The sequence below is a fragment of the Stenella coeruleoalba genome, assembly GCF_951394435.1.
Source record: "Stenella coeruleoalba genome assembly, chromosome: X".
NCBI lineage: Eukaryota > Metazoa > Chordata > Mammalia > Artiodactyla > Delphinidae > Stenella > Stenella coeruleoalba.
Window position 1 is genome coordinate 84,226,792 of NC_137152.1, and position 25,788 is coordinate 84,252,579.

Below are 25,788 nucleotides of genomic sequence, written 5' to 3' on the forward strand. Positions count from 1 at the left end.
CCCTTTTCTCCACATCCTCGCCAACACTTATTATTTGTTGTCTTTTCAATAATAGCCATTCTGACAGGTGTGAGGTGATATCTCATTGTGGTTTTGATTTGCATTTCTCTGATGATTAGCGATGCTGAGCATTTTTTCATGTGCCTGTTGGCATGTATCAGCTCTTCATTCCATTTTTATTGAAAAATAGTATTCCATTATTATACCACACTTTATTTATCCATTCATCAGATGATGGACATTAGGGATATTTCCACTTTTTAATTATTATGAATAATGATGCCAAGGACTTTTGCATACAAGTTTTTGTGTGAACGTAGTTTTTCATTTCTCTTGGATCTTTACTTAGAAGTGAAATTGTCAAGTCACATGATAACTTAAGGTTTAACATTTTGAGAAACTGCCAGACAGCCTGTTTTCCACAGTGGCTGCATCATTTCCCATTCCCACCATCACTGTGTGATGGTTCTAATTTCTCTACATATTTGCAAACACTTGTTATTATCTGCCTTTTTTTATTATATCCATTCTAGTGAGTATGAAGTGGTATCTCAATGTGGTTTTAATTTGCATTTCCCTGACAGCTAATGATGTTGAACATCGTGCTTATAGGTCATTTGTATATTTCCTTTGCTGAAATATCTATTCAGATCCTTTGCCCATTTTTATTTTATTTATTTATTGGCCACATTGCTTGGCTTGCAGGATCTGAGTTCCCCGACCAGGGATTGAACCCACACCCTTGGCCGTGATGGGCAGAGTCCTAACCACTGGACTGCCAGGGAATTCCCTGCCCATTTTTAAATTGTTTATTTTTTTTATTGAGTTGTAAGTGCTCTTTGTATATTCTAGATATAAGTCCCTTATCAGACATATTACTTTCAAAATTTTTCTCCCTTTCTGTGAGTTGCCTTTTCACTTTCTTAATTGTGTTGTTTAAATGAAAAGTTTTACATTTTGGTGAAGTCCCATTTTTCTATATTTCTTTTATTGCTTAAGCTTTTAGTGTCATATCTAAGAAACCATTGCCTAATCCAAGATCATGAAGAATTACACCTTTATTTTCTTCTAAGAGTTTAATGGTTTTAGCTCTTATATTTAGGACTTTATTTTTTTTGAGTTAAGTTCTGTATGTGGTGTGATGTGGGAGTCCAAATTCATTTTTTGCATGTGGATATCTAGTTGTCTCACCATCATTTGTTGAAAAGACTCTTCTTTCACCACTAAATTTTCTTGGCACTCTGGTTGAAAACCAACTGACTGTAAATCTGAGGGTTTATTTCTGTACTCTCAATTCTATTCCATTGGTCTATATATCCTTATGCCAGTACCACATTGTCTTTATTCCTGTAGCTATATAATAAGTTTTGAAATACGGAAGTATGAGATCTCAAAATTTATCCTTCCCTTTCAAGATTGTTTTTGTCTATTCTGAGCTCCTTGCATTTCCATATGAATTTTGGGATCAGCTTATCAAAATCTGCAAAGAAACCATCTGACATTTTGATAGAGGTTGTGTCGAGTCTGTAGATCAGCTTAGGAAGTATTGCCCATCTTAACAATATGAAGTCTTCCAATCTATAAACATAGGCTATCTTTCCATTTATTTAGGTATTCTTTAATTTTGTTCAACAATACTTTATAGTTTTCAGTATACAAGTCTTGGATTTTCAAAATAAATTTATTTCTAAATGGTTTATCATTTTTGATGATTTTTTTTTAAATCTAAGCAAGTTTTTAAATTTTTATTTATTTTTTTGGCTGCCCTGGGTCTTAGTTGCGGCACGTAGGATCTTCGTTGCTGTGTGCAGGATCTTTTAGTTGTAGTATGCAGACTCTTAGTTGCAGCATGTGGACTCTTAGTTGTGGCATGCATGTGGGATCTAGTTCCCTGAGCAGGGATTGAGCCCAGGCCCCCTGCATTGGGAGTGTGGAGTCTTAACCACTGGACACCAGGGAAGTCCCCTCTTTTTGATGATATTTTGAATGGAAATGTTTCCTTACTTTCCTCTTTGAATTGTTTTTTGCTAGCATATAGAAACACAGTTGATTTTCGTATGTTGATCTTGTATTCTACCACATTGCTGAACTCTTTCTTTCTCATAGTTCTTTAGTGGATTCCTTGGGATTTTCTATATGCATGATCATGTCATTTGCAAACAGAGATAGTTTTACTTCTTTCCTTCCATTCTGGATACCTTTTGTTTCATTTTTCTTGCCTACTCTGAAAAGCATTTAAGTGTATGTCAGAAAATATGGCTCTTCATTTTCCTTTAACTATTAAAGTAATTATACAAGTTTAATTTCCATAATAACCTATATCTTACTACTGATCAGAAATGCTTCCTTATCATATACTAAAAACTTTTATACCTGGAGATGTTAGTGGGCTCTCTGTTTTATTCCTCTTTCTATCTTTATTCCAGTACTACAGTGAGTTAAGACTGTAGCTTTATAAATCATTCCGCTTCATTGAAGTATGAGTTCTTCAATCAGATATAAATGAAATCTACACCAGATAAGGTAGCTAGCATAATGCCTGGCAGATAGGTGGTATTCTCTAGAGGTCAAAACCACATCCTCTGGTTATCCTTTGTGTCCCACCATCCACAGTAATTTGGGGTTATGGATAGTTAATAATTAATTTTACTGCATATTGAGCACCCAACATAAAAGGATTATTTTTCTAACCAAATGTCCAAAGATAACTAGGGTAAACAAATGTACTAAGAAGATTATGTAATTAAATCTGTACCGATGTACAATTGTGATGCTCCATTTTTTTCCCTTTATAAACAAAGCCTACAGAATCACTACTGGAGCCCCAGTTCCAGCAAAGGATAAATGCATAACAAATAATTGTTATGGGAATTTAAAACCATAAAACGTTTTAAAACATAAGATTCTATTTTAGCACCTTACTAATTATCTCCATGGATAAATATTAAAGGTGGAATTGCCGGGCCAAAATATAAAATATTTTTATTTTTAAAAAATTTACAAAGTTGCCCTTCAGAAAATTTTACCAGTACACTCAACAAGAGCAGGCAGGGTAGGGGGGTGGGAGAGGGTAGGAGCAGGAGTTTGGGATTAGCAGATGCAAACTGGTATTTATAGAATGGATAAACAACAATGTCCTACTGTAGAGCACAGGGAACTATATTCAATATGTTTTGATAAACCATTATGAAAAAGAATGTATATATATATATATATATATATGTATAACTGAGTCACTTTGCTGTACAGCAGTAATTAACACAACATTGTAATTCAAGTATATTTCAATAAAAAATAAATTTAAAAAAAACAAGAGCAGGGAGAAATGCATGTGTCCCCAATCCCTTAACAAATCTGTTACACATTTTAATGTAATCAAATCCATCAACGCTGTTCTTGTTTAACTTTCAGTTATTATATTTTTAAAGACCTTCTACACAGAAAGCTTATGTAAAAGCAGAGGCTAGTTATTCACAGCGTGTTATAACAAGGGAGTTAGCTCCCCTAACTTGTGTTTGGCAGAGACTTAAAGACAGGCAAGGGAATGGGAAAGCTTTAGAGTGAAAAAAAGGAAGACCAGGTTTTCTCTAATTGGAAGTTGTTGTCAGGGAAAAGCTGGAAGCCAGGTAACTAGAAGCAGCGGCATTTTGTTACTGGTTTGGGTAGCATATTTAGGTTTCTCTAATTGGGGCTGGGCAAAAATAGGGAGGCTGGCAGTCATTGATCAAGTCCTGAAGATTGCTGTAGAGGCTGTGATTTGGCTTGCGGGGCTGCTTGCTACAGAGGTTGTGGGTCACAATTCTATTGTCATATATGGTCTGGTCATCGTCCGTTGTGTATTCAGTCTCTCACTTAAAAAACTCATTCTTTCATTCTGCTTCAAATATAATTTCATTTTCAGATCTAAATATTTAATTCATTAGAAAATTTATGTTTGAGCATACCAGGAAAAAGGGACAGCTTCATTTTGACGGGAACATTTTTCTTAATTTTTTTCTAAAGTGCAATATTCTACCCTTTGTACAATATTAAAGTTCACATGCGTAAGATTTCATTGGTGAGTCTACGTTCTCTCAACGGAATTTAAGAGCAACGTTATAGACTCCTCCCCCGGACCGCCCAGCCCATTAATAAAAGCTTCTGTGTTTTTTATTAAAATTCTTTCTGTGACCAACTTCCCAAGAAGAGGAAAAGGACAAAAGGGCCGGGAGAGGTTGGCTGGGGGACCTGCCGGAGGGAGGCGGTGGGCGGCTTGCAGACTCCGGCTGGTGGGCGGGGTGCGAGGGCGGAGCTCGGGTGACGCAGCGCTCACGTGACCGCCGGGCTCCGAAGTGGGCACCGGTCTGGGTGCCAGCTCTCCCTCCCTGCTGTCGGACCGGGAGCCGTCTGGGCGCCCCTAATTGTTGCTCCAGGTTCTTTCAGGTCAGTGTGAGAGCTCTCGTCGCTGCCTGCGTGACATCGGAATGGGGAAGGAGGAACGGGCGCGGAAAGGAAAAAGGTTGGGGATGGGGTCCGGGTCGAGGGGAGCTGGCCAGAGTGTAGATAGAGATGGCGGTGGGAAAAACGGCTAAGGGGGAGCAAGCGGCCATTGGGCAGAGGGTGGGGAAGGCGGACACCCCAAGTACCCATTCGCCTTTCTACACACTTCTTCTCTACCCTCCGTCCATTTTGGAGCCGGAGATGATGAGTTGGGGGGTGCCCCAGCAGTGAGACAGTGGAAATAAACCCCTTCTGGCACTCTGTGCGCAGAGTAAAAGTTGACCTCAAGGGTGGGGGGGCGAGTTTCCTCTGGGGGAGAAGGACGCAGAGATCCAAAATTAGTTTGGAAAACATCCTGGTCTGGCGCCGGAGGAGTGAACAGAAATGGCGGCTGGGGTGCTGTGGGGGCGGAGGAGGTGGGGGAGGGAAACGTTGGATGAGGAGGACCGGGATTCGGAAAAAAGACCCGAGTCCCTGTGCATCCACCGATGCCTCATTCCCGGTCTCCTGTCTGTCTTAAGGTGTACGTGTCTGTTGTTCCCAGTGCTCTACTGGGCTAGAGAAGGAGGAGGAACCTGTCCAGAATACCCGCAGGTCAGTGAAGGAGGAGGGCACTGGACAGGGACCCAGAGGGGTGGGGAGTGTGGACGGCACGGCTCGGGCAGAATTGGGGGCCCCACTGCCCACTTCCCAACACATTTACACACACTCTTCCATGCTGAGCAAGCGTAGGGAAAAATGGCAGGATCTGTCTGGGAAATGGTTGGCTCACGTGTGCACGAGGAATGGTGGGGTAAAGGGTGGGCAGAAGGCACACTAGGAAGGCCGGGCCAGGTCAGGGGATCCCTGACAAGGGACGAGAAGCGACTGCTACTATCCGGACCTGCATTCCGTCCCCAAGCCCTCAGTCTCCCTTGTTTCCTCTTTGTCTTCTCTTCCCCCTGCCCCATCCCCAGGACAGGAAAAGGAAGGGACACTCAACATGGAAAAACTCTGCAGTGAAAATGAAGGAAAGCCTGAGAACCAAGGCAAGATGGAAAACAAAGGACAGCCACCGGATGCGGGAAAGCCGGGAGTAGCTTGTACTGTGGAAGACAAGGAAAAGTTAGAAAACAAGGGAAGGATAGATCTCAAGGGAAAGACAGAAGATGAGGAAGTACTAAAGGATAAAGAAAAGCCAGACAGTGAGGCAAAGCCAAAAGAAGGAAAACCAGAGAGTGAGGGAAAGCCAGTGAGCGAGGAAAAGCCAAAAGAAGAAAAGCCAGCCAGCGAACCAAGGGCTGCAGGAAAGCGCCCAGCTGGGGATGATGTACCCAGGAAGGCCAAAAGAAAAACCAACAAGGGGCTGGCTCAGTGTCTCAAGGAATACAAGGAGGCCATACACGATATGCATTTGAGCAATGAAGAGATGATACGAGAATTTGACGAGATGGCCAGGGTGGAGGATGAGGTGAAGAAAACCAGACAGAAATTGGGGGGGTTTATGTGGATGCAAAAAAGTTTACAGGACCCCTTCCACCCGAGGGGCCCAAGGGAACTCAGGGGTGGCTGCAGGGCCCCACAAAGGGGCTTTGAAGACATTCCTTTTGTGTAGTGCCCCTGGCAGGCATTTGCAAGGCCCTATGCTTTATTTAACCTTATGCTAATACTATGCTTTAGGTGTCTTTATCCAACTTTATGCTTTAGGTGTCTTTATCCAACTGCAGCCCTGTGTGTTTCAGTAGCAGATTTTCATCCATTGCATGGAAAAATGTTTATGGTGCATTGTAAAATGTTTAAAAAACCAGTTTTCAGAACCATATATACGGCATCAGTCCATTTTTGTAAAACTACAAAGATACCTAGTGATTCATGTACAGAAAAAACTCGGAAAGCTGTGTCTACTAAAAGATTAACAGTGGTTATCTGTGGGTGATTTTTTTCTGTTTTTTGTTCATCTGTTTATATTCTCTTTAAAAAACACATTACTTTTATCATAACAATAAGAAAGATAAAAAATATAGGAAAGCAATACCAAGCAATCAAAAGTACTGTTCAGCTTACGAAGGCAGTGGAGACACATAAAATTTCTGTTGTCAGGACATGAAATGATAAGTAAAAGTCACATTACCTCTGGGACTCAAAGCTGGAAGAATCAACCTGGCAATTATTATAGGTCCATTATTGTAAGGGAGAGTCTTAGCATCAGTGAATTGGGGATAAAACTTGCCTTCCAGGCCTGTGGAGAATATCCGATGAGATGTTGAGTGTGTGAACTGTGTTAGGCTGGCTCCTATCCTCTCTCCTGCACTAGCAGGACCAGAACCCCATGAAATGTTTGGGAGAGGGCTGAGGGAGCTCTCACATGTGTCCATAAATAAATCCAGACAGCTGAGAGGTGGGTGTCACTCTCCCCTGTGTAATGCCATGACTCTTGGGCGCTGTGCCTCTTCTAGTTTGTCCTGTACCCTCCTAAGGCCCCCACTGCTGCTAATGTGCTGGAGATCGTGATGGACTAAAGAAACAGTGTCACAACAGAAGGGTGGAGAATTCTCTACCTACAGTAGAGTTTCCCTAACTCCGGTGGGTAGCACCCAGTTGTCGCTTGGGCCTTGATATTTATGAAGGTCTTATAAAACACACCTTTCCAAGTTTTTTGTTTGTTTGTGTTTTTGCATACAGCCCTCTCCACTGGATTTAGATACAGGAGATTGAGCCAGGAGAAAAATCTGAGTGACCAGATGCTGTGCTATTCTCACCTGTTAATCTCTTGTCTGCTGACATTTTCTTCTTAGAAGGAGCTGTCCCCTAGGAAATTCCTGTTAAGCCCTGGCTTATCATTTCAGCAGACCCATCTACCTATGTGATTTTTTTCCTCTGGCTCTTCATTAGCCTTTTATTTGCTTATAGTGTTTCTTTAAATAAACTTTTATTTTAGGACAGTTGTAAATTTACAGAATTATTGCAAAGATATATAGATTCCGTTTACCCCATACCTAATATCGCCTATTATTAACAGCTTACTTTAGTTTGAAGTGTTTATCACAATGAACCAATGTTGATACATTATTATTTACCAAAGTACATACTTTATTCATATTTCCTCAGTTTTTCCCTAATGTCCTTTTACTGTTCCAAGATCCTATCCAGGTTACCACCTTACATTTAGTCATTATGTCTCCTTAGGCTCCTCTTGGTTGTGACAGTTTCTCACACTTGCCCTGTTTCTTATGCCTTGACGTTCTTGAGAAGTACTGGTCAGGTACTTTGTATAATGTACCACAATATCAGTTTGCTTGATTTTTTTCTTGTGGTTAGACAGGTGTTAAGTGCTTCTGGGAAGAAGATCGCACAGGTAAAGTGGCATCATATAAAGGATATATGCTATCAATATTATTCCTGTTGATGTTAACGTTGATCACCTGGCTGAGGTAGTGTTTGTCAGGATTCTCCATGGTAAAGTTACCCTTTTATTTCTCCCTTTCCAGACTGTACTCTGGAAGAAAGTCACTCTGCACAGTCCACACTTAAAGAATGTGGTGTTATTTCAAAGTTACCTCATTTCCAAAGTTACCGCCTTGAGGATGGAGTATCTCCAACATTTATTTGGAATTCTGCATAGGATATTTGATTTCTCCCCCGTTTATTAATATATTCAATTTATTTATATAAGTTGGGCTCATTAATTTTATTCTTTGGACTATAATCTAATACTATTTTATATACTTTCATTGCTCAAATTGTTCCACTTTTGGCCATTGGAAGCTCTTTCAGTTGGCTCTTGGATCTATTTGACATACTTCCATCATTGTGTATGTGTGTGCTTTTTTAAAAAAACTCTTTCTGGCACTACAAGATGCTCTAGTCTTACCTTGCATATTTCCTGCCCAAGTCCTAGAATCAGCCATTTCTCCAAGGAACCCTGGTACCTTTGGTTGGAGAATGGTATTAAAAACCAAGATTTGGGTGTTAGGTGTACTCGTTACTATTGGGATATCATTGTTTATAGGCCCTCTCGGTAGAGAAAGAAGATATATGGGTATATAATAACCCATGCATATATATGCATCTCTGTCTCTCCATATATATGTATGTATGTGTATATATATGTGTCTTTATATATTTTTAAATATATATAGAGAAAATTTTGTCTTTAGTCTTACAGACTCCACTCATTTCCAAAGTTACCTATGCCAGTGCCTAATTTTTCCATCCCTTTCAGTGAAGTTGTTTCATGCATTTGTGATACACTTAGAGTCTTTTGTCACATCCTGTGTTGTGGGAATGCTATTATAAATGGCACTTTTAAATAATCAAATTCCAATTGTTCATTACTGGTATATAGGAAAGCAAGTAACTTTTTTTTTTTTTTTTGCGGTACGTGGGCCTCTCACTGTTGTGGCCTCTCCCATTGCGGAGCACAGGCTCCGGACACGCAAGCTCAGTGGCCATGGCTCACGGGCCCAGCCGCTCCGCGGCATGTGGGATCTTCCCGGACCGAGGCACAAACCCGTGTCCCCTGAATCGGCAGGCGGACTCTCAACCACTGCGCCAGCAGGGAAGTCCCAGCAAGTAACTTTTATATATTAATTTACATCCTGCGATCTTGTGGCCAGGAGTTTGTCAATGCTTTGGCATTTTCTACATAGACCATCATGTCATCTGCAAATATAGTTTTATTTCCTCCATTCCAATCTGTATACTTTTTATTTCCTTTTTTGTCTTACTGCACTAGCTAGGACTTCCAGTATGATGTTTAATAGGAACAATGAGAAGGGACACCCTTGGCCTGTTCCTGACCTTAGGGTTAAGTGTCTACTTTCTCACCACTAAGTATAATGTTAGTTTCTTGTATTCTTTATCAAATTGAGGAAGTTCCCCTCTAATCCTAGTTTGAGAGCTTTTATCATGATTGGGTGTTGGATTCTGTCAAATGCTTTTTCTGCATCAAATAATAAAGATCATATGATTTTTCTTCTTTAGTCTGTTAACATGTGGTGGATTATATTGATTGATTTTCAAATGTTGAGTCAGCCTTGAATACCTAGAATAAATTTCACTTGTTTGGTGCCTAACTTTTTATATGTTATTGGATTCAATTTCATAATATTTTGTTGAGGATTTTCTGTATGCGTTCATTAGAAATATTGGTCTTTAGTTTTGCTTTCTTGTAGTATATTTTATCTGGTTTTGGAATTAGGGTAATAATTGGTTTCACAGAATGAGTCAAGTGTTCTCTACTTCAGTTTTATGGAAGGGATTGTGGAGAATTGGTATTATTTCTAACTTAAATGTTTGGTAAAATTCACTGGTGATTTCTAAATGTTTACTGGTGATCCTTAAATGTTTGGTAGAATTTGGTCCTAGTGATTTCTATCTTTGGAAGGTTATTAATTATTGATTCAATTTCTTTAGTAGGTACAGAATTATTCAGGTTATCTTTTTCCCCTTGTGTGAGTTTTAGTAGTTTGTACCTTTTGAGTAATTAGTCCATTTCATCTAAGTTATCAAATTTGTAGGCATAGAGTTGTTAATAGTATTCCTTCATTAAGAAGATAATGTCCATGGAATTAGGAGTGATAACCCCACTTTCACTTCTGATATTTTAATATGAGCCGCCTTTCTTTTTTTCTTGGTTACCCTGGTAAGAGATTTAACAGTTTTATTTATCTTTTCAAAGAACCAGCTTTTGGTTTTGTTGATTTCCTCTGTTGTTTTCCTGTTTTCACTTTCCTTGATTTTGTCTCTAATATTTCTTTTTTCCTGTTTGCTCTAGGCTTAAATTACTCTTCTTTCTTTAGTCTCCTGAAGAGAAAGTGTAGGTTATTGATGTTAGAACCTTCTTCTTTTCCATATATGCATTTAAGCTAGAAATTTCCCTTTAAGCACTACTGTTGATTCATCCCAAAGATTTTGATATGTTGTATTTTCATTTAGTTCAAAGCATTTTTACATTTTTCTTGAGAATTCTTCTTGGATTCATGTGTTATTTAGAAGTGTGTTGTTTAATTTCCAAATATTTGGGTTTTCCATCTATCCTGTTATTGATTTCTAGTTTAATTCTACTGAGAGCATACTTTTATGATTTCTATTCTTTCAAATTTGTTAAGGTGTGTTTTATGACCTAGAATAGGACTCTCTTGGTGAATGTTCTATATGAGCTTGAAAATAAATATGTTCTGATGTTGGATGGAATGTTCTATAAATGTCAATTAAATCAAGTTGATTGATAATACTCTTCGACTATATCCTTATTGATATTCTGCCTGCTTAATCTGTCAATTACTGGATGGCGGCATTGAAGTCTTCAACTCTCATAATGGATTTGTCAGTTTCTCCTTTCAGTTCTATCAGTTTTTACCTCATATATTATGACACTTTTGTTAGGTGCATATACACGTTTAGGATTATTATGTGTTTTTCTCAGAATTGATCCCTTTATCATTATGTAGTGCCTCTTCTGATCTCTGATAATTTTCCTTGTTCTGCTTTGTCTGAATGTATGTAACTACCCCAGCTTTCTTTTTTTGTCCAGGTTTCTTCTGATTAGTGAAGATCTTTCTCTGTTGCTTTACTTTTAACCTCTCACTCTTTAAATTTAAAGTGGGCTTCTTGTACACAATATATAGTTGGGTTTTTTTAATACACTCTGATAATTTCTATCTTTAATTGGTGTATTTAGACCATTCACATTTAAAATGATTCTTGATATATTTGGATTTAATATCAACCATGTTTATAACTGTTTTCTATTTGTTGCCAGAGGCTTCTTCTGCCTTCTCTAGTTTTTTTTTAATACATTTATTTATTTATTTTTATTTTTGACTGCATTGAGTCTTCATTGCTGCACGTGGGCTTTCTCTAGTTGCGGTGAGTCGGGGCTACTCTTCATTGTGGTGCATGGGCTTCTCATTGCAGTGGCTTCTCTTGTTGAGGAGCACGGGCTCTAGGTGCATGGGCTTCAATAGCTGTGGCTTGCAGGCTCTAGAGGTCAGGCACAGTAGTTGTGGCGCATGGGCTTAGTTGCTCTGCGGCATGTGGGATCTTCCGGACCAGGGCTCAAACCCGTGGCCCCTGAATTGGTAGGCGGATTCTCAACCATTACGCCACCAGTGAAGCCCCCCTGCCTTCTCTAGTTTTAATTGAGTATTTTACATGATTCCACTTGTCTTATTAGTGTATCAGTTATATGTCTTTAAAAGAATTTTCAATGATTTTCCTCGAGTTTACATTTTTAACTAAGATCACTTTCAAATAACACTCTTTTGCTTCACTTATATGTAGTACAGATACCTTATTACAGAATGTTCATTCATTTCATTCATCCATTTGTTACAGTCACTTAATACATTATTACTTTAGATAAAGAGTTATTTTTATATCAATTAAGAATAAGACAAAGGCTTCCCTGGTGGCGCAGTGGTTGAGAGTCCGCCTGCCGATGCAGGGGACACGGGTTTGTGCCCTGGTCCGGGAAGATCCCACATGCTGCGGAGCGGCTGGGCCCGTGGGCCGTGTCCGCTGAACCTGCACGTCCGGAGCCTGTGCTCCGCAACGGGAGAGGCCACAACAGTGAGAGGCCCGCATACCGCAAAAAAAAAAAGAGAGAGAGAAAAAAGAAAAAAAAATTCATTTTACTTTCATTTATTGCGTTTCCATAGCTCTTCCTTTATGTAGATCTGAGTTGTTGGCCTCTATCATTTTTCTGCTGCCTGAAGAAAATCTTTTAACATTTCCTGAAGGAAAGGTTTGCTGATGCTGAATCCCATCACTTTTTGTTGTCTGAGAAAGTATTTTATTTCTCCTCCACATTTGAAGGATTATTTCACTGGGTATAGAATTTTAAGTTAGTGTTTTTTTCTTTCAACACTTTATTTACACAGTTAGATAGGAGTGTTAACACTGAAATGGAGGATTTATTTATTCTCCTGTATTTCTGTTAAATTTTATTTTATTTATTTTGAGGTCAATTTAATAAATGCATACAAATTTTAAATATTATGAGGTGACACTCCTTACCTATTTTGTTATTAATTTAACTATAATGTCTTTCTTTTGGTTAGTGTTTTCATGGTTTTTTTTCCCTGTACTTTTACTTTCAGTCCTTATGTATCTTTATATTTCAGATAGTCTTTTGTAAATAGTACATAGTTGGGTTTTTTCCAGTCTGAAAATCTTGTTTTTTAATTGTTTCAAGTATACCATTTACATTTAATATACTTACTGATATTAATACTGGATATAACCATTGTACCAAGTTCTGTCTCTATGTCCCACCTGATTTATGTTAGTTTTTTCTTCTTTAGGATTGGTTATTTTCTTATTTTTACCCCTCTATTAGCTTAGAAGTTTTACACTCTTACTCTTCCTTAATAGTTATCTGGCAATTATAGCATACAGTCTTGACTTATTAAAGTCTTGACCAATATTAATTTATACTTCTACACACTCCCTAGATAATGCCCAAACTTTAAATACTTTAGCTCTCTTGACTCTTATGTTGTCAATATAAATTAACAAGATAATATTATTTTATATAATATTGACTTAAATTTATATAGATATTTAGCCTTTTAATTGCTTTTTATTCCTTTCTTCATCCCCAGTCTTCCATCTGAGATCATTTTCCTGTTATCTGAAAAATGCCCTGTAGAATTCAGTACTTACTTTGGTTTATGCCTGCTGCTGGAAACTCTCTCTGTTTTTATTTGTAAAGCTTTTATTTCACCTTCATTTTTGAAGGGTATTTTTGCTGGTTATTAATTTCTTGGTTGGCATTGATTTTCTTTCAAGATACTAAAGATGTCATTTCACCGTATTCATGCTTTCATCATTGCTGTTGCAAAGCTAGTAATTAGCCTAACTTGTTCCTTTTGAGGCATACTCTATTTTTTTTTTGGCTACCTTTTTGATTTTTCTCTTTGTCTTGAATTCTCTGCAAGTTCACTATTATGCATTCTATATGTGGGTTTCTTTTTATTTATGCTGTTTGGGATTTGTTGGACTCCTTGGATCCTATGGATCAATGTCTTTCATCAATTTTGAATAATCCTCAGCCATTAATTCTTTAGATTGCCTCTGAACAATTCCATTTCTCTTCTCCTTCTGGAACTCCAATTAAACATGCATCAGACCTTATCGTACCCTCTTGTCTGTATTTTCCATCTTTTTGACTACCCATGCAGCCTTATGGATAATTTCATCTGAATAGAATTTCTAGTTCTTTAATTCTCTCTTGGGCTGCATCTAATATGCTGTTAAGGGCATCCACTGAGTTTCTAATTTCAGCTTAGTTACTTTTTAGTTTTGGAGGGTTTTTTTCCCCTACTTTTTCTGATTTCTTGTTCCCTGTTGAAATTTTCAAGATTGGATTTTATTTATCTGAGTACAGTAAGCATTGTGGTTTAGTAGTCTGTACCTGATAACTCAAATAATTCAAAGCTAATGGATCTGTTTGTGTTGTCTATTCTCTCTGGTGCTTTTTACCTATGATGGGTTTTATCTTCGTGTTGCTGCTTATCTTTGTGTATGGGCATTGTATTTAAACAACTGTTTGTTGAAATAATTTGAGGCCTAGGATGATGGAATCTTCCTCCAGAGATTTTGTTTGCATTGGTCAGGTCTGTAAGGATGCTTCCTGTCTAAAACCACCTCAATCTATACTCAAAACTTAAACTTTACTAGTCCACCTAGATGTTGCAAAGCCAAGCGAAAAAACTTTGTGAGGGCTAGTTTATTTTCAGTTTACAGTTACCCTTAAAGTGAAACATTTGAAGTTCCTAAGAAACCCCTCCCCTTTTAATAAGCCTTGGGCTTTGATTTTTGTTACTCTAGTGCTTTGAGTCTGCTGAATATTCAACTCACTTTGACACTGGTTTATTCCTTAACCTTTATTCCTTAACCACAGATGACCTCAAGACAAATACAGCTAACCTTATGAGTATTAAAAGAAGACATGGTGAATTCTTCTTTCACCTCATACAGGAAAAGCGTTCTTAACTATGAATCAAAATCTAGATGCAATAAAAGAAAAGTCTAATAAATGTGACTACTTTTTTTAATGCATGGCAGAAATACATCATAAAGTCAAAAGGCAACTAACAAACTGGAAGTAAATATTTGCAACTTATATAACAGATAAAGGCCTAATATAGTTAATGTGTAAAGAACACTTGAAAAGTGTGAAGGACCAACAACCCAATAGAAAAATGTGGAAAAGACATGAACAGACAATTCACAATGATATTTAAACTGTTGTTAAACAGGAATGCCATCGATATAATACTTCTCACCTATCATATTAGTGAAAAGTAGAAAGTATGTCACACGCTATGTTGAAAAGTGTGTGGGGAAATAAGCACTCTCCTATATTGCTGGTGGGAAAGCAAAATGGGTCTGAGACTCAAGGGAGGGAATAACCTGGATATGTAGATTAGGAAATCATCTGTGTTTAGAGGGAAATGAACAGAGATCAGCCAGGGAGCGAGGACACATGGACTGAGGAGAGCAGAGGCTCTGGACATAGCTGCTACTCAAGGAGGCAGCGCAGCTACCTGGCGGGCACCACCACCAGGGCTCTGGAGTCAGACGGAGCTGGTCTTGAAAACGGGTTGTGAGGCTCCGTGTGGAGCGCTCCTGGAGAAGTCGGGTACCCTCCCTGCAATCAGCTGGCACAACTGGGGATAAAGGGCATCTCAGAGGGATGCTGAGCGAGGACCTGAGAGGCACCAGGTAAAGCACCTGCAGTCAGGAAGCCTCCCCCCACCTGCTCTGTTGGTAACTCCGCCTTTTCCACACACACCACCCCGCAGCCCGTCCGCAGCTGTCCGGTCCCTGTGGGATGTAGGTGAGGGGGCGGGGCGGGGGGAAACCGGGCTCGGGTGACGCGGCGCTCACGTGACCGGCAGGGCGCCAACGTGGGCAGCAGCCCCCGCGTCCCACCCCCCCCAGCCCCGAGGTCTGGTCCTGTCGCCCGCGCGGAACCAGCTCCCGGAGCTGCCCGGGTGGCGAGCGAGGGGCAAGCGGGCTTAGGCGAGCCAGAGGAGGCGCAGGCCCGGCTCGGGCGCTGCAGGTCAGTGTGAAGGTGGGCGCTGCTGGCGGCCCGGGGTGGGGGTGGAAGCGGATGGGACTAGGATCCGGGAGCAGCGGGGAGAGGGGAAGGGGTCCCGAGATGGGTGAGGAGGGGCATGGGGCGTGGTGTGGGCAGGTGGGGAGGAAGGACCCTGCAACTGGCCCTGCCGCCTCTTCGACGCCCCTCCTCTGCGCCCTCCATCCATTTTCTAGCCTGAAATGGGGGGGGGAGTGCGCCCCCGCAGTGCGACAGTGAAACGTAGACAAATTCTGAAAATAACTCCCTTTCACCCTCTCCACCCAGGAGGAAATATTGACCTCAGCGTAAAGGGTTGGGGGTGGGGCAGGTTGCTTGCACGGGAGGAAGACCCAGAGATCCAAAATAGTTTGGAAAGCATCCTGGTCTGGTGCCTGAGGCCTGAAAAGTAATGGCGGCTTGGATGCAGGGGAGGTGGGGGAGGAAACGTTGGATGAGGAGGGCCCAAATTCAGGAAAGGGACTTCAGTCCACTGACCATGCAGCCCCTCTCTGTCTCCTGTCTGCAGGTCTGCGTGTCTGTTCTCAGCACTCTGCAAGGCTAGAAAAGGAGGAGGAACCTTTCCAGAATCCCTGCAGGTCAGCGGAAGGAGGGAGAGGCACTGGACAGGCACAGAGCTGGGGGCTGGGTGTGGAGGGCACAGCTTGGGCAGAATTTGAGGGCCCCACTGCCCATCCCCCCCCATATATAATATACACACTTTCTGCCACGCTGAAGGATGGTACAAGGTGGCAGGGCCTGCCAGGGAAATGGTTGGCTCTCAGTGCAGGAGGAATGGTGGGGTGAAGGGTGGCCAGAAGGCACACTAGGCTGGGCCAGGTCAGGGGAACGCTGACAAGGGTGAGATGCCAGTACTATCCGGACCTGCATTCCACCCCCAAGGCCTCAGTCTCCCTTGTTTCCTCTTGTCTCTCTCCCCCCACCCCACCACATCCCATCCCCCAGGACAGGAAAACGAGGGGACATCTCAACATGGAAAAACTCTGCAATGAAAATGAAGGAAAGCTGGAAAGCGAAGGAAAGCCAGAAAATGAAGTAAAGCCTGAAAATCAAGGAAAGTCAGATGAGGAAGAAAAGCCAGAAGTGGAGGGGAAGTCAGAACACGAGGGAGAGCTCCAGAATGTCCCACGGCCAGAAGACCAGGGACAACCAGAAGATGAGAGGAAGAGAGAAAAGCAGGACAAGTCCAAAGCTGAGGGAAAACCACACGGTGAGGGCAAGCTGGAATCCCAGGCAAAGCCAGAGAGTCAGCCGCGGGCTGCCGAAAAGTGCACCTCTGAAGACTATGTGCCCCGGAAAGCAAAAAGAAAAACGGACAGGGGGACGGACGATTCCCCCAAGGACTATCAGAACAACTTACAGGAAAGGCATCTGGGCAGTGAGGAGATGATGACAGAATGTGCAGCTATGTCAAGGGCTCAGGAAGAGCTAAGGAAAAGACAGAAAATGGGTGACTTTCATTGGATGCAAAGAGATGTACAGGATCCATTCACCCCAAGGGGCCAACGGGGTGTCAGGGGAATGAGGGGCGGAGGTAGGGGCCAGAGGCGCTTACATGATATCCCATATCTTTAATGCCTTTGGCCTTCAATTCTGACTCCTCTGATGAGAATATCGCTGACCCTGCTTTCCCTGGCAGGCATTTGCCAGGCTATGTGCTTTAACCTTAAGCTGATTCTTTGCTTTAGGTGTCACTCTCATTACCAGCAGCCTTTTGATCCAACTACAGTGCTCTCTGTGTTTCAGTAGGGGATTTTCACCCACATGCATGGAGGAGATGTTCATGGTATACTGTAAAACAACAATAAAGAAAAAACAGTTTTCAGAACCGAATATATAGTATCAGCCCAATTTTGTAAAAATATAAACATTTGCACAATACATTTGTGCACAGAGAAAACTCTGAAAATGTTTGCACTAAAAAGGAGGCAACGGTTTTTTCCTGCATGGTAGCCAGAAAATAGGTCTCACCTGCACTCAAAAATGAATCCAATCGCCTGATGGTACCTCCATGCCGTTCGCCTGAAGGTATGCCCATCCCTTGTCTTTCCCTAGTTGTAACCATGTCAGTGGGCGCTGCTACACCTTCTCCTGGGTCCTCTACCGTCCTATGGCTCCCAACATGTATGATTCTTTTTTTCTTTGCTCACTCATCTCCACTTTTTCTTAAATGATATGGATTATGTTTGTCATAATAAAAAATCTAGAAATCAACACATGATAAACAATTGAAATGTTCAGTAAGCTTATGAGGGCAATGAAGACACTTAAAATTCCTGTTGTCAGAATGTAAAATGATAAGTAAAACATTGCCTCTGGGACTCAGCTAGAGGAATCAACCTGACAGTTGTAACAGATCCAGTGCTCTAAAGGTCAGTCTTGTCATCTGTGAAATGGGAATAAAACTTGCCTGTGTTGGGTGGGCTCCTTTGTAGCAGTAGGACCCTGGACCTTGTCAGACACTCAGGGGAGGGCTGAGAGTAGGTCTCATCTATGCCCAGGAACAAGTCCAAGTAGCTGAGAAGAGACTGCCACTCTTATCTGGATACTACTGTATCTGTTGGGCACTCCTGTTGTGCCCTGTACCCTCTGCTGACAGCTACTGATATGATGGAGTCCTCATGGTGACAAAGCCCCTCTGATTCCCTATAGTTCCCAAAGGGCCAAAGCCCCTATTTGACTCCTATAGGAATGTAGGTTAACCCCCTCTTCCAGCTTCAGAGTTGTACCTACCCTGGTGGTAGTGCCCCAGGGCTGTTTGGGCTCCACTATATTGCATAGTTCTTAAAGTAGTCATTAATATTTTTAGTTCATTTTATATTTGCTTAGTTTCTTATCTCTTGACTCATATATTTTGGGTCCACCAGGGGTTGTATCCTGAGACAAATCTGTGGACGAGACAGTGGATGATTATTTGAACTACACACCACAGTACCTCAGGGAAGCCACATGTAAATTTACATACCTTTCTTAGTGTGAGTTTTCGCTCTAAAAAGTCTCCTGGTTGGCTTCCTACACAAAATCAAAGGACTTGTAATCAGAGAGGGTTACACAAGTGAGTTTCAAGCTGAAAATATCCCTTCCCATTCCAAACCAATTCCAACTGAGAAGTGTAACAGTGCTCTTAAAAATATTAAAAACTCTCAGTGTTAGGCATTTTTATTTAACCCACTAGTATGTTGCTTTTTCCAAAGACTTTTTTTTTTTTGCGGTATGTGGGCCTCTCACTGTTGTGGCCTCTCCCATTTGCGGAGCACCGGCTCCGGACGCGCAGGCTCAGCAGCCATGGCCCACGGGCCCAGCCGCTCCGCGGCATGTGGGATCCTCCCGGACCGGGGCACGAACCCGTGTCCCCCACATCGGCAGGCGGACTCTCAACCACTGCGCCACCAGGGAAGCCCCTAAAGACTTTTTTATTCATCCTAACATCCCTTACACTGTACTTGACACATATACTTAATAAATTTTGATTGAATCAGGAGCCCTGAGTTAAAAAAGATACAGTGTTCATGGATCAGAAGACTCAATGTGTTAATATGGTAATTCTCTCCAAAAGTGATCTATAAATTCAATGCCATCCCATTAGAAATCTCAGCAAACTGCGATTCTAAAGGTTTTATGGAAAAGCAAAGGAACAAAGTTAGAGGACTCACTACCTGATTTCAGGGCTAACTATAAAGCTACATTAATCAAGACTATGTAGTATTTGCATAAGGACAAACATATAGATTGATGGAATAAAACACAGTCCAAAAGTAGACCCACATATATATGGTCAATTCATTTTTTAAAAAGGACCCAAAGGAATTCAGTGGAGACTTTTCAAGAGATGATGCTGGAACAATTGAATGTTGTCTTGGTCAGTTTGGGCTGCTATAACAAAAATACCACAAACTGGAATTTCTCATAGTTCTGGAGTCTGGGAAGCCCACGATCAGGATGCTGGCAGATCTGGTGTCTAGTGAGGGTCAGATTCCTGGTTCATAACCAGATGTCTTCACATGGCAGAAGGGGCAAGGAAGCTCTCTGGGCCTCTTTTATAATGAAACTAATCCCATTCATGAGGGCTCCACCTTCATGGCCTAATTGCCAATTACCATCCAATTATTTGGTAATTCCAAATACCATCCAATTGGATGAATTTCAGGGTTACACAAACATTCAGTCTATAGCAGACATCAATATACAAAAAAAGTACCCTTACCTCACACCAAATACAAAACATGAATTCAAAATGGCTTACAGAACAAAATGTGAAACCCAAAATTATAAAAACTTCATTTAGCGAATTCCCTGGTGGTCCAGTGGTTAGAACTCTGTGTTCTCCTGCCAAGGGCCCAGGTTTGATCCCTGGTCAGGGGAACTAAAATCCCATAAGCCATGTGGTGTGGCCAGAAAAATAAAATAAAATAAAAACTTCATTTAAAAATAGGAAAAATAGGGCTTCCCTGGTGGCGCAGTGGTTGGGAGTCCGCCTGCCGATGCAGGGGACGTGGGTTCATGCCCCAGTCTGGGAGGATCCCGCATGCCGCGGATCAGCTGGGCCCGTGAGCCACGGCCGCTGGGCCTGCGCGTCCGGAGCCTGTGCTCCACAGCAGGAGAGGCCGCAACCGTGAGAGGCCCGCGTACCGCAAAAAAAAAAAAAAAAAAAAAAAAAAAAAGGAAAAATATGGAATAGTTTGTAGGTTCAGAGTAAAATATTATTGCTTATTAATTCTGAAGTGGTTTAAAGATTTTTTGAAATTAACTTTCTGCCACTATCTACTTAATAGGCTCCAGAGGTTTCTCCTACTAAGAAAGGGGAAAAGGCAAATGCTAATGATAAAACATTTACATGTGGACAATAAAATTTAAGATATCATTAAAAAATTAGGGAAAAAAGGGTAATCCTGGATTAGCATATGACATGAATCTGTGCCATATGACAATTTAAGATAATAACGGGACAATGAGGGTACTGACAAATTTCTGTGAACTTCAAACAAGTCTGGAATATCTATACTAATAACATATAACCATACATATATAATCTAAGATGGCTTAATACTTATTTGACAATGTTTTCCATGTAATTTAACATACCAAATAAACCTAATTGTTTTAATATCTCTTTTATAAGGTGAGAGACTATTTTTTTTAGATTTTCTAAGTACCCACTGGGAAATCTCAAAAATAGTTTGAGGTCAAAAAGACTCCATTTAGAATCTGATTTTGGGAAGTTGTCAAAAATTCCAAGTTTGGGGCTTCCCTGGTGGCGCAGTGGTTGAGAGTCCGCCTGCCGATGCAGGGGATGCGAGTTCATGCCCCGGTCCGGGAAGATCCCACATGCCACGGATTGGCTGGGCCCGTGAGCTATGGCCGCTGAGCCTGCGTGTCCGGAGCCTGTGCTCCGCAACGGGAGAGGCCACAACAGTGAGAGGCCCGCGTAGCAAAAAAAAAAAAAAAATTCCAAAAGTTTGAACATTTGATTAAACAGTATCACAGATCAATATGAAACAATACTTAATTATCTATTTAACCATTTAACCAAAGTGACAATAAAAGATTTTTAAGGTAAATACAGAAGGTTACAAAACCGTGAAAAAATATAGCTCTTTTCACATTGAGAAGACTCAATTCTCCCATGTAATCAAAGACCTGATAAAGATAATATGAAACACAAAAAATTATTTTGGTAAGACAAAATCGTTGCTTTCCAGGCAGATTACCCAAAAGGTAAAGAGAAGCATTTCACAATCTCTTATCAAGAGAAGACCAATAGTCCAAACACTTTTTCTTTTTAACAGAGAGAAAACCAAACTCTAATTTTGCACCAGTGTCCTTTTTTTTTTTTTCCTTTTTGGCTGCACTGCGTGGCGTGTGCGATCTTAATTCCCCAACCAGGGATCGAACCTGTGCCCCCTGCAGTGGAAGTACGGAGTCTTAACCACTGGACCTCCAGGGAAGTCCCCGCACAAGTGTACTTTTGATATTAAGGCTCATTCTTTAAAAATTTACAAATAAATTCATTCTAATCTTAGACAGCTTGACCACACATAAAATCCCTTTCCCAAGATTCCTTTTCCTCAAACGTTCTACCCACTCAGGTTTTCTTCCCTGTATTTTTCCTCTTTCTCATTCTGGAACACCCAGTAATTCTACTTTAGAACAAAATTACTCTTTTTCCCTTAACAAAAACATGTCTTTCATACCTCTTCTTATCCAAAACACACATCCTATTTTCCTTACCTACTTTTCGTACACAGTTGTTTCCTTTCACCCTCATTATTTCTAGTATTTTTAATTACATATATTGATTAGCTTTCTTAACCCTTAGAAACCTTAATTTCTAGTGAAACTAAAAAGTAAGCAATTGTGGACTGCCTGTTACACAACCATTCTACAGATCGGTAAAGTTAAAAATATATTTCATAATTTCTAAAAGTATATCCTTCCTGATAGTAAAATTTCCAGTATGGCACAACACATGTTTGCTGATAGACAGAAATATCTTCAGCTCCTTTATAAGAAGATGCCAAAGTAGATAAACCTATGCTCAGTAGTTTCAGTATTATTTTATTTGAAAATGATCTAGATATTCAATGCATATCCATCATTAGTTAGTGTAACTTAAAGGTTTCGAGTTATCAAAAAGATTTTTGAAACTATTTTTAAGTAGACATACCATAAAATATAATTACTGTTGAAAAATTCACATATAAACTTTTAATTACAGCTATGTAATTCATCTGTTTAGGTTACTCATGAAAATTTCATGAGGCATTAAACAGCTAACCATCAACTTAAGTTATTTTTCTTGCTAACAAATCCTGTAACAGAAATAACATGACTTTTAGTAAACCTGGCTAGAATAAAAGCTGTATGTCTGCATTATATTTAAGGCTGATAACTCTGAAGACATGCCTGTTTTAATTAAACCAACAAAGTTAAACTAGCTTTTATTTACCAAAGATTACCCTAGACCACATGAACTTGAAAAACTTTGGGGCTAGTTTCTATATTTCTGAGAGAATCCTTTTTTTTTTTTACTGGATCAACAGCTCAACAGCTCAACTTTTAATTATCCAAATTCCTATATTAAGATTCAGGGGATTCTGAATTCCATGATTACAGCCACCTGGCATAAACAAGAGTAAATTTTCTCTGCAACAAGTTTACATCATCCTAAGTCTACAGTCAATTTGATCAACAGTCTGTCTACACAGTAGAAGGTAGACAGGTACAAAATGAGCCCAAATAACATGAAAAAAAAAAAACTCAGCAGAAACAACACACAACAAATACAGATCTATAGGAGTTCCAGACACTGGAATTATAAGACTCAATTTAAAAATAAATTTTCTGGGACTTCCCTGGCAGTCCAGAGGTTAACACTCAACACTTCCACTGCAGGGGGTGCAGGTTCCATCCCTGGTTGGGGAACTAAGATCCCACATGCTCTGCGGAACGGCCAAACAAAAAAATTAAATAATAATAATAATAATTTTTCTTACTAAATAGGAGATAAAAGACATGATTGAAAATTTCAGCAGGTAACTGGAAATTATAAAAAACATGAAATAGAAATTCTATAACTAAATTTTTAAAATTTATTTTGTATTGAAGTATAGTTGAGTTACAATGTGTTAATGACTGCTGTACAGCACAGTGACTCAGTTATACATATATATACATTCTTTTTCATATTCTTTTCCATTATGGTTTATCACAGGATACTGAATATAGTTCCCTCTGCTATACAGTAAGACCTTGTTGTTTATCCATTCTATATATACCAGTTTGTATCTGCTAATCCCAAATTCCCAATCCAACCCTCTCCCACCCCCCTCCCCCTTGGCAACCACCAGTCTATTCTCTATGTCCTTGATTCTGTTTCTTTTTCATAGATAGGTTCATTTGTGTCATATTTTAGATTCCACATATAAGTGATATCACATGGTATTTGTCTTTCTCTTTCTGACTTGTTTCACTTAGTATGATAATCTCTAGTTGCTGTACCACCCTGCCTTGATTACTGTCGTTTTGTAGTAAGTTTTGAAATTAAGAAGTACAGGATATCCTATTTTATTCGTTCTATACTAAGATTGTTTTCTCTATTCTGGATCCTTTGATTTTGAAATCACCTTGTCATTTTCTACATAAAAGCCAGATGTGATTTTAATAGGGATTGCATTGAATCTGTACATCAATTAGGTAATATTTACCATTAGAACAATACTGTCTTTCAATCCATGAACATGGGATTTATTTCCATTTATTTAGGTCTTCTTTAATTTCTTTTCAACAACATTCTGTATTTTCAATTTATAAGCCTGGACTTTCTTTTGTTAAACATATCCCTAAAAATATTTTTCTTTTTGATGTCATCATAAATGGAATCATTTTCTTCAGTTCATTTTCAGATTGTTAATTTCTATTATAAAGAAATACAATTGATTTTTGTATATTGATACTGTATCCTGCCACAATGTTCCACTCATGTATTAGTTCTCATAGTTTTATAATGGATTCCTTAGGATTTGCTATGTACAAGGTTATGTTATCTTCAAATTGAGATCATTTTACTTCTTCCTTTGTTAACTGGATGCCTATTTATTTATTTATTTTTGCCTAATTACCTTGGCCAGAACCTCTAGTACAACCTCTAGAAATGGCAATAGAAGACATCCTTGTCTTGTTTCAGTTCTTAGAAGGAAATTTTTTAGTGTTTCACCCTTATGTATGATGTCAGTTGCATGTTTTTGTAGGTTTCCTCTATCAAGTTGAGGAAGTTCCTTGTATTCCTAGTTTGTTGAATTATTTTTATCATGAAAAAGTGCTGATTCTTGTCAATGTTTCTTCTGTATCTGTTGAGATGCTCATGTGGTTTGGGGCCTTCATTATGTTAATATGGTGGTTTATATTGACTGATTTTGTGTTATACCAAACTTGCATTCATGGGATAAATTCCACTTGGTCATTGTGTATAATCCTTTTTATATATTGCTGGATTCAACTTGATGGTAATTTATTGAGGATTGCATTTATATTCATGAAAAAATATTGGTCTGTATTTTTGTTGTTGTTGTACCTAGTCTTGTTATGATGTCAGAGTGATACTGCTTTCATAGAATCAATTGGGAAGTTTTCCTCATCTATACTGTTATGGTAATGAAACAAGACCATTAAGCTGAGGTGGCTCTAATGACTTGGTAGTCTATGTAAGCAAATAAAAACCTAAGGCAGGGTCAGTTTCTATAAGTTTCTCAAGGTTAAGAAGAACACAGATGTAGAGAACAAACATGGACACCAAGCGGGAAGCGGCGGAGTGGTGGTGGTGGTGGTGTGATGAATTAGGTGATTGGGATTGACATGTATACACTGATGTGTATAAAACTGATGACTAATAAGAACCTGCTGTGTAAAAAAATAAATAAAATAAAATTCAAAAATTAAAATAAAATAAAATAAGAACTAATCACAAGCAGCCAACTAGGCTTTCCCAAGTAATGAAACCACTTAAGCTATAGCAAATTAGATAACTTTTTTGCTTTGCTTCTGTGTCTTCTCTATAAAATCCTTGCCCCTAGGTCCTGTTGGTGGAGTGCTTTTAACAACTTCTGGTTGTTTATAGCCCAATTTGAATCAATGTTTGCTCAGATAAACTCTTAAAATTTTTAATATTCTTCAGATCTTTTAATTGTCCTGGTGTCAGAAGTGGGATCCAAAATAGATCACCAATGGCCCTAAGGAGAAATGAGCAAGAGTAGATACCTGCTGATCCCATTGTGCTCACTGCTTTCTTTCTGTGTCTGGAGGTCGTGAATAAGTCCCTCATGGATATCCAAGCTCTACAGCTTTTGCATCATGAGGATCTGACTTTACTTGAGCATTTATTTTTCCAGACTGGGTCTGCAGTTGGACTGGTCTGACTTAAACTGGACTGGGCCAGTGTGAGGCCTCAGGTAAATAAATTTTGTTTTAAGAGGAAAAAAGAAAAAATTGGTTCATTCGAGTCCAAGGAGTCAGGGACTACTCCATCTGGGATTCCAGCTAACTATATGTATAAAAATTATGGGCCCAGAACTTGTGTTTGTCTGAAAAAATGGTTTAACCTTACCAAAGATAATCTTTAATTACAGTGGCCACAGTGAGAAACTTTTAACCTAGATGAGCTCATCCATTTACAAGGTGTCCTAAAGAAAAAGGATTCTCAGCCAAGTACTCAGAAGAGTAGAGAGAAA

The 25,788-nt window shown here is 39.8% G+C and overlaps 2 protein-coding genes across 4 annotated transcripts; both read left to right on the top strand.

Annotated features, from left to right (window-relative positions):
- Window positions 1–4,193: 4,193 nt before the first annotated feature.
- TCEAL4 (transcription elongation factor A like 4) lies at window positions 4,194–9,500 on the top strand. 3 transcript variants are annotated; one of them, XM_079911086.1, is made up of 3 exons: window positions 4,194–4,498; window positions 5,001–5,073; window positions 5,441–9,500. In XM_079911086.1, exons 1-3 carry the CDS (start codon window positions 4,464–4,466, stop codon window positions 6,071–6,073), a joined length of 741 nt encoding a protein of 246 aa, XP_079767212.1. In that variant the 5' UTR covers window positions 4,194–4,463; the 3' UTR covers window positions 6,074–9,500. The 3 variants fall into 3 exon arrangements, with proteins under 3 accessions (XP_079767212.1, XP_079767210.1, XP_079767211.1); XM_079911084.1 differs by having other exon boundaries at window positions 4,194–4,422; window positions 5,436–9,500; XM_079911085.1 differs by having other exon boundaries at window positions 4,437–4,498; window positions 5,436–9,500.
- A 5,814-nt stretch (window positions 9,501–15,314) lies between these two features.
- TCEAL3 (transcription elongation factor A like 3) lies at window positions 15,315–17,151 on the top strand. The gene is made up of 3 exons (XM_079911433.1): window positions 15,315–15,529; window positions 16,074–16,143; window positions 16,511–17,151. Exon 3 carries the CDS (start codon window positions 16,538–16,540, stop codon window positions 17,138–17,140), a length of 603 nt encoding a protein of 200 aa, XP_079767559.1. The 5' UTR covers window positions 15,315–15,529; window positions 16,074–16,143; window positions 16,511–16,537; the 3' UTR covers window positions 17,141–17,151.
- The last annotated feature ends 8,637 nt before the right edge of the window (window positions 17,152–25,788 follow it).

Bases quoted from the DNA above. Each gene is read 5' to 3' on its own strand.
- TCEAL4 (XM_079911086.1), top strand. From the start codon at position 4,464: ATGGGGAAGGAGGAACGGGCGCGGAAAGGAAAAAG. The intron at 4,499-5,000 runs GTTGGGGATGGG...GTCTGTCTTAAG, and splicing joins CGGGCGCGGAAAGGAAAAAG to GTGTACGTGTCTGTTGTTCC. The intron at 5,074-5,440 runs GTCAGTGAAGGA...TCCCCAGGACAG, and splicing joins CCTGTCCAGAATACCCGCAG to GAAAAGGAAGGGACACTCAA.
- TCEAL3 (XM_079911433.1), top strand. From the start codon at position 16,538: ATGGAAAAACTCTGCAATGAAAATGAAGGAAAGCTGGAAAGCGAAGGA.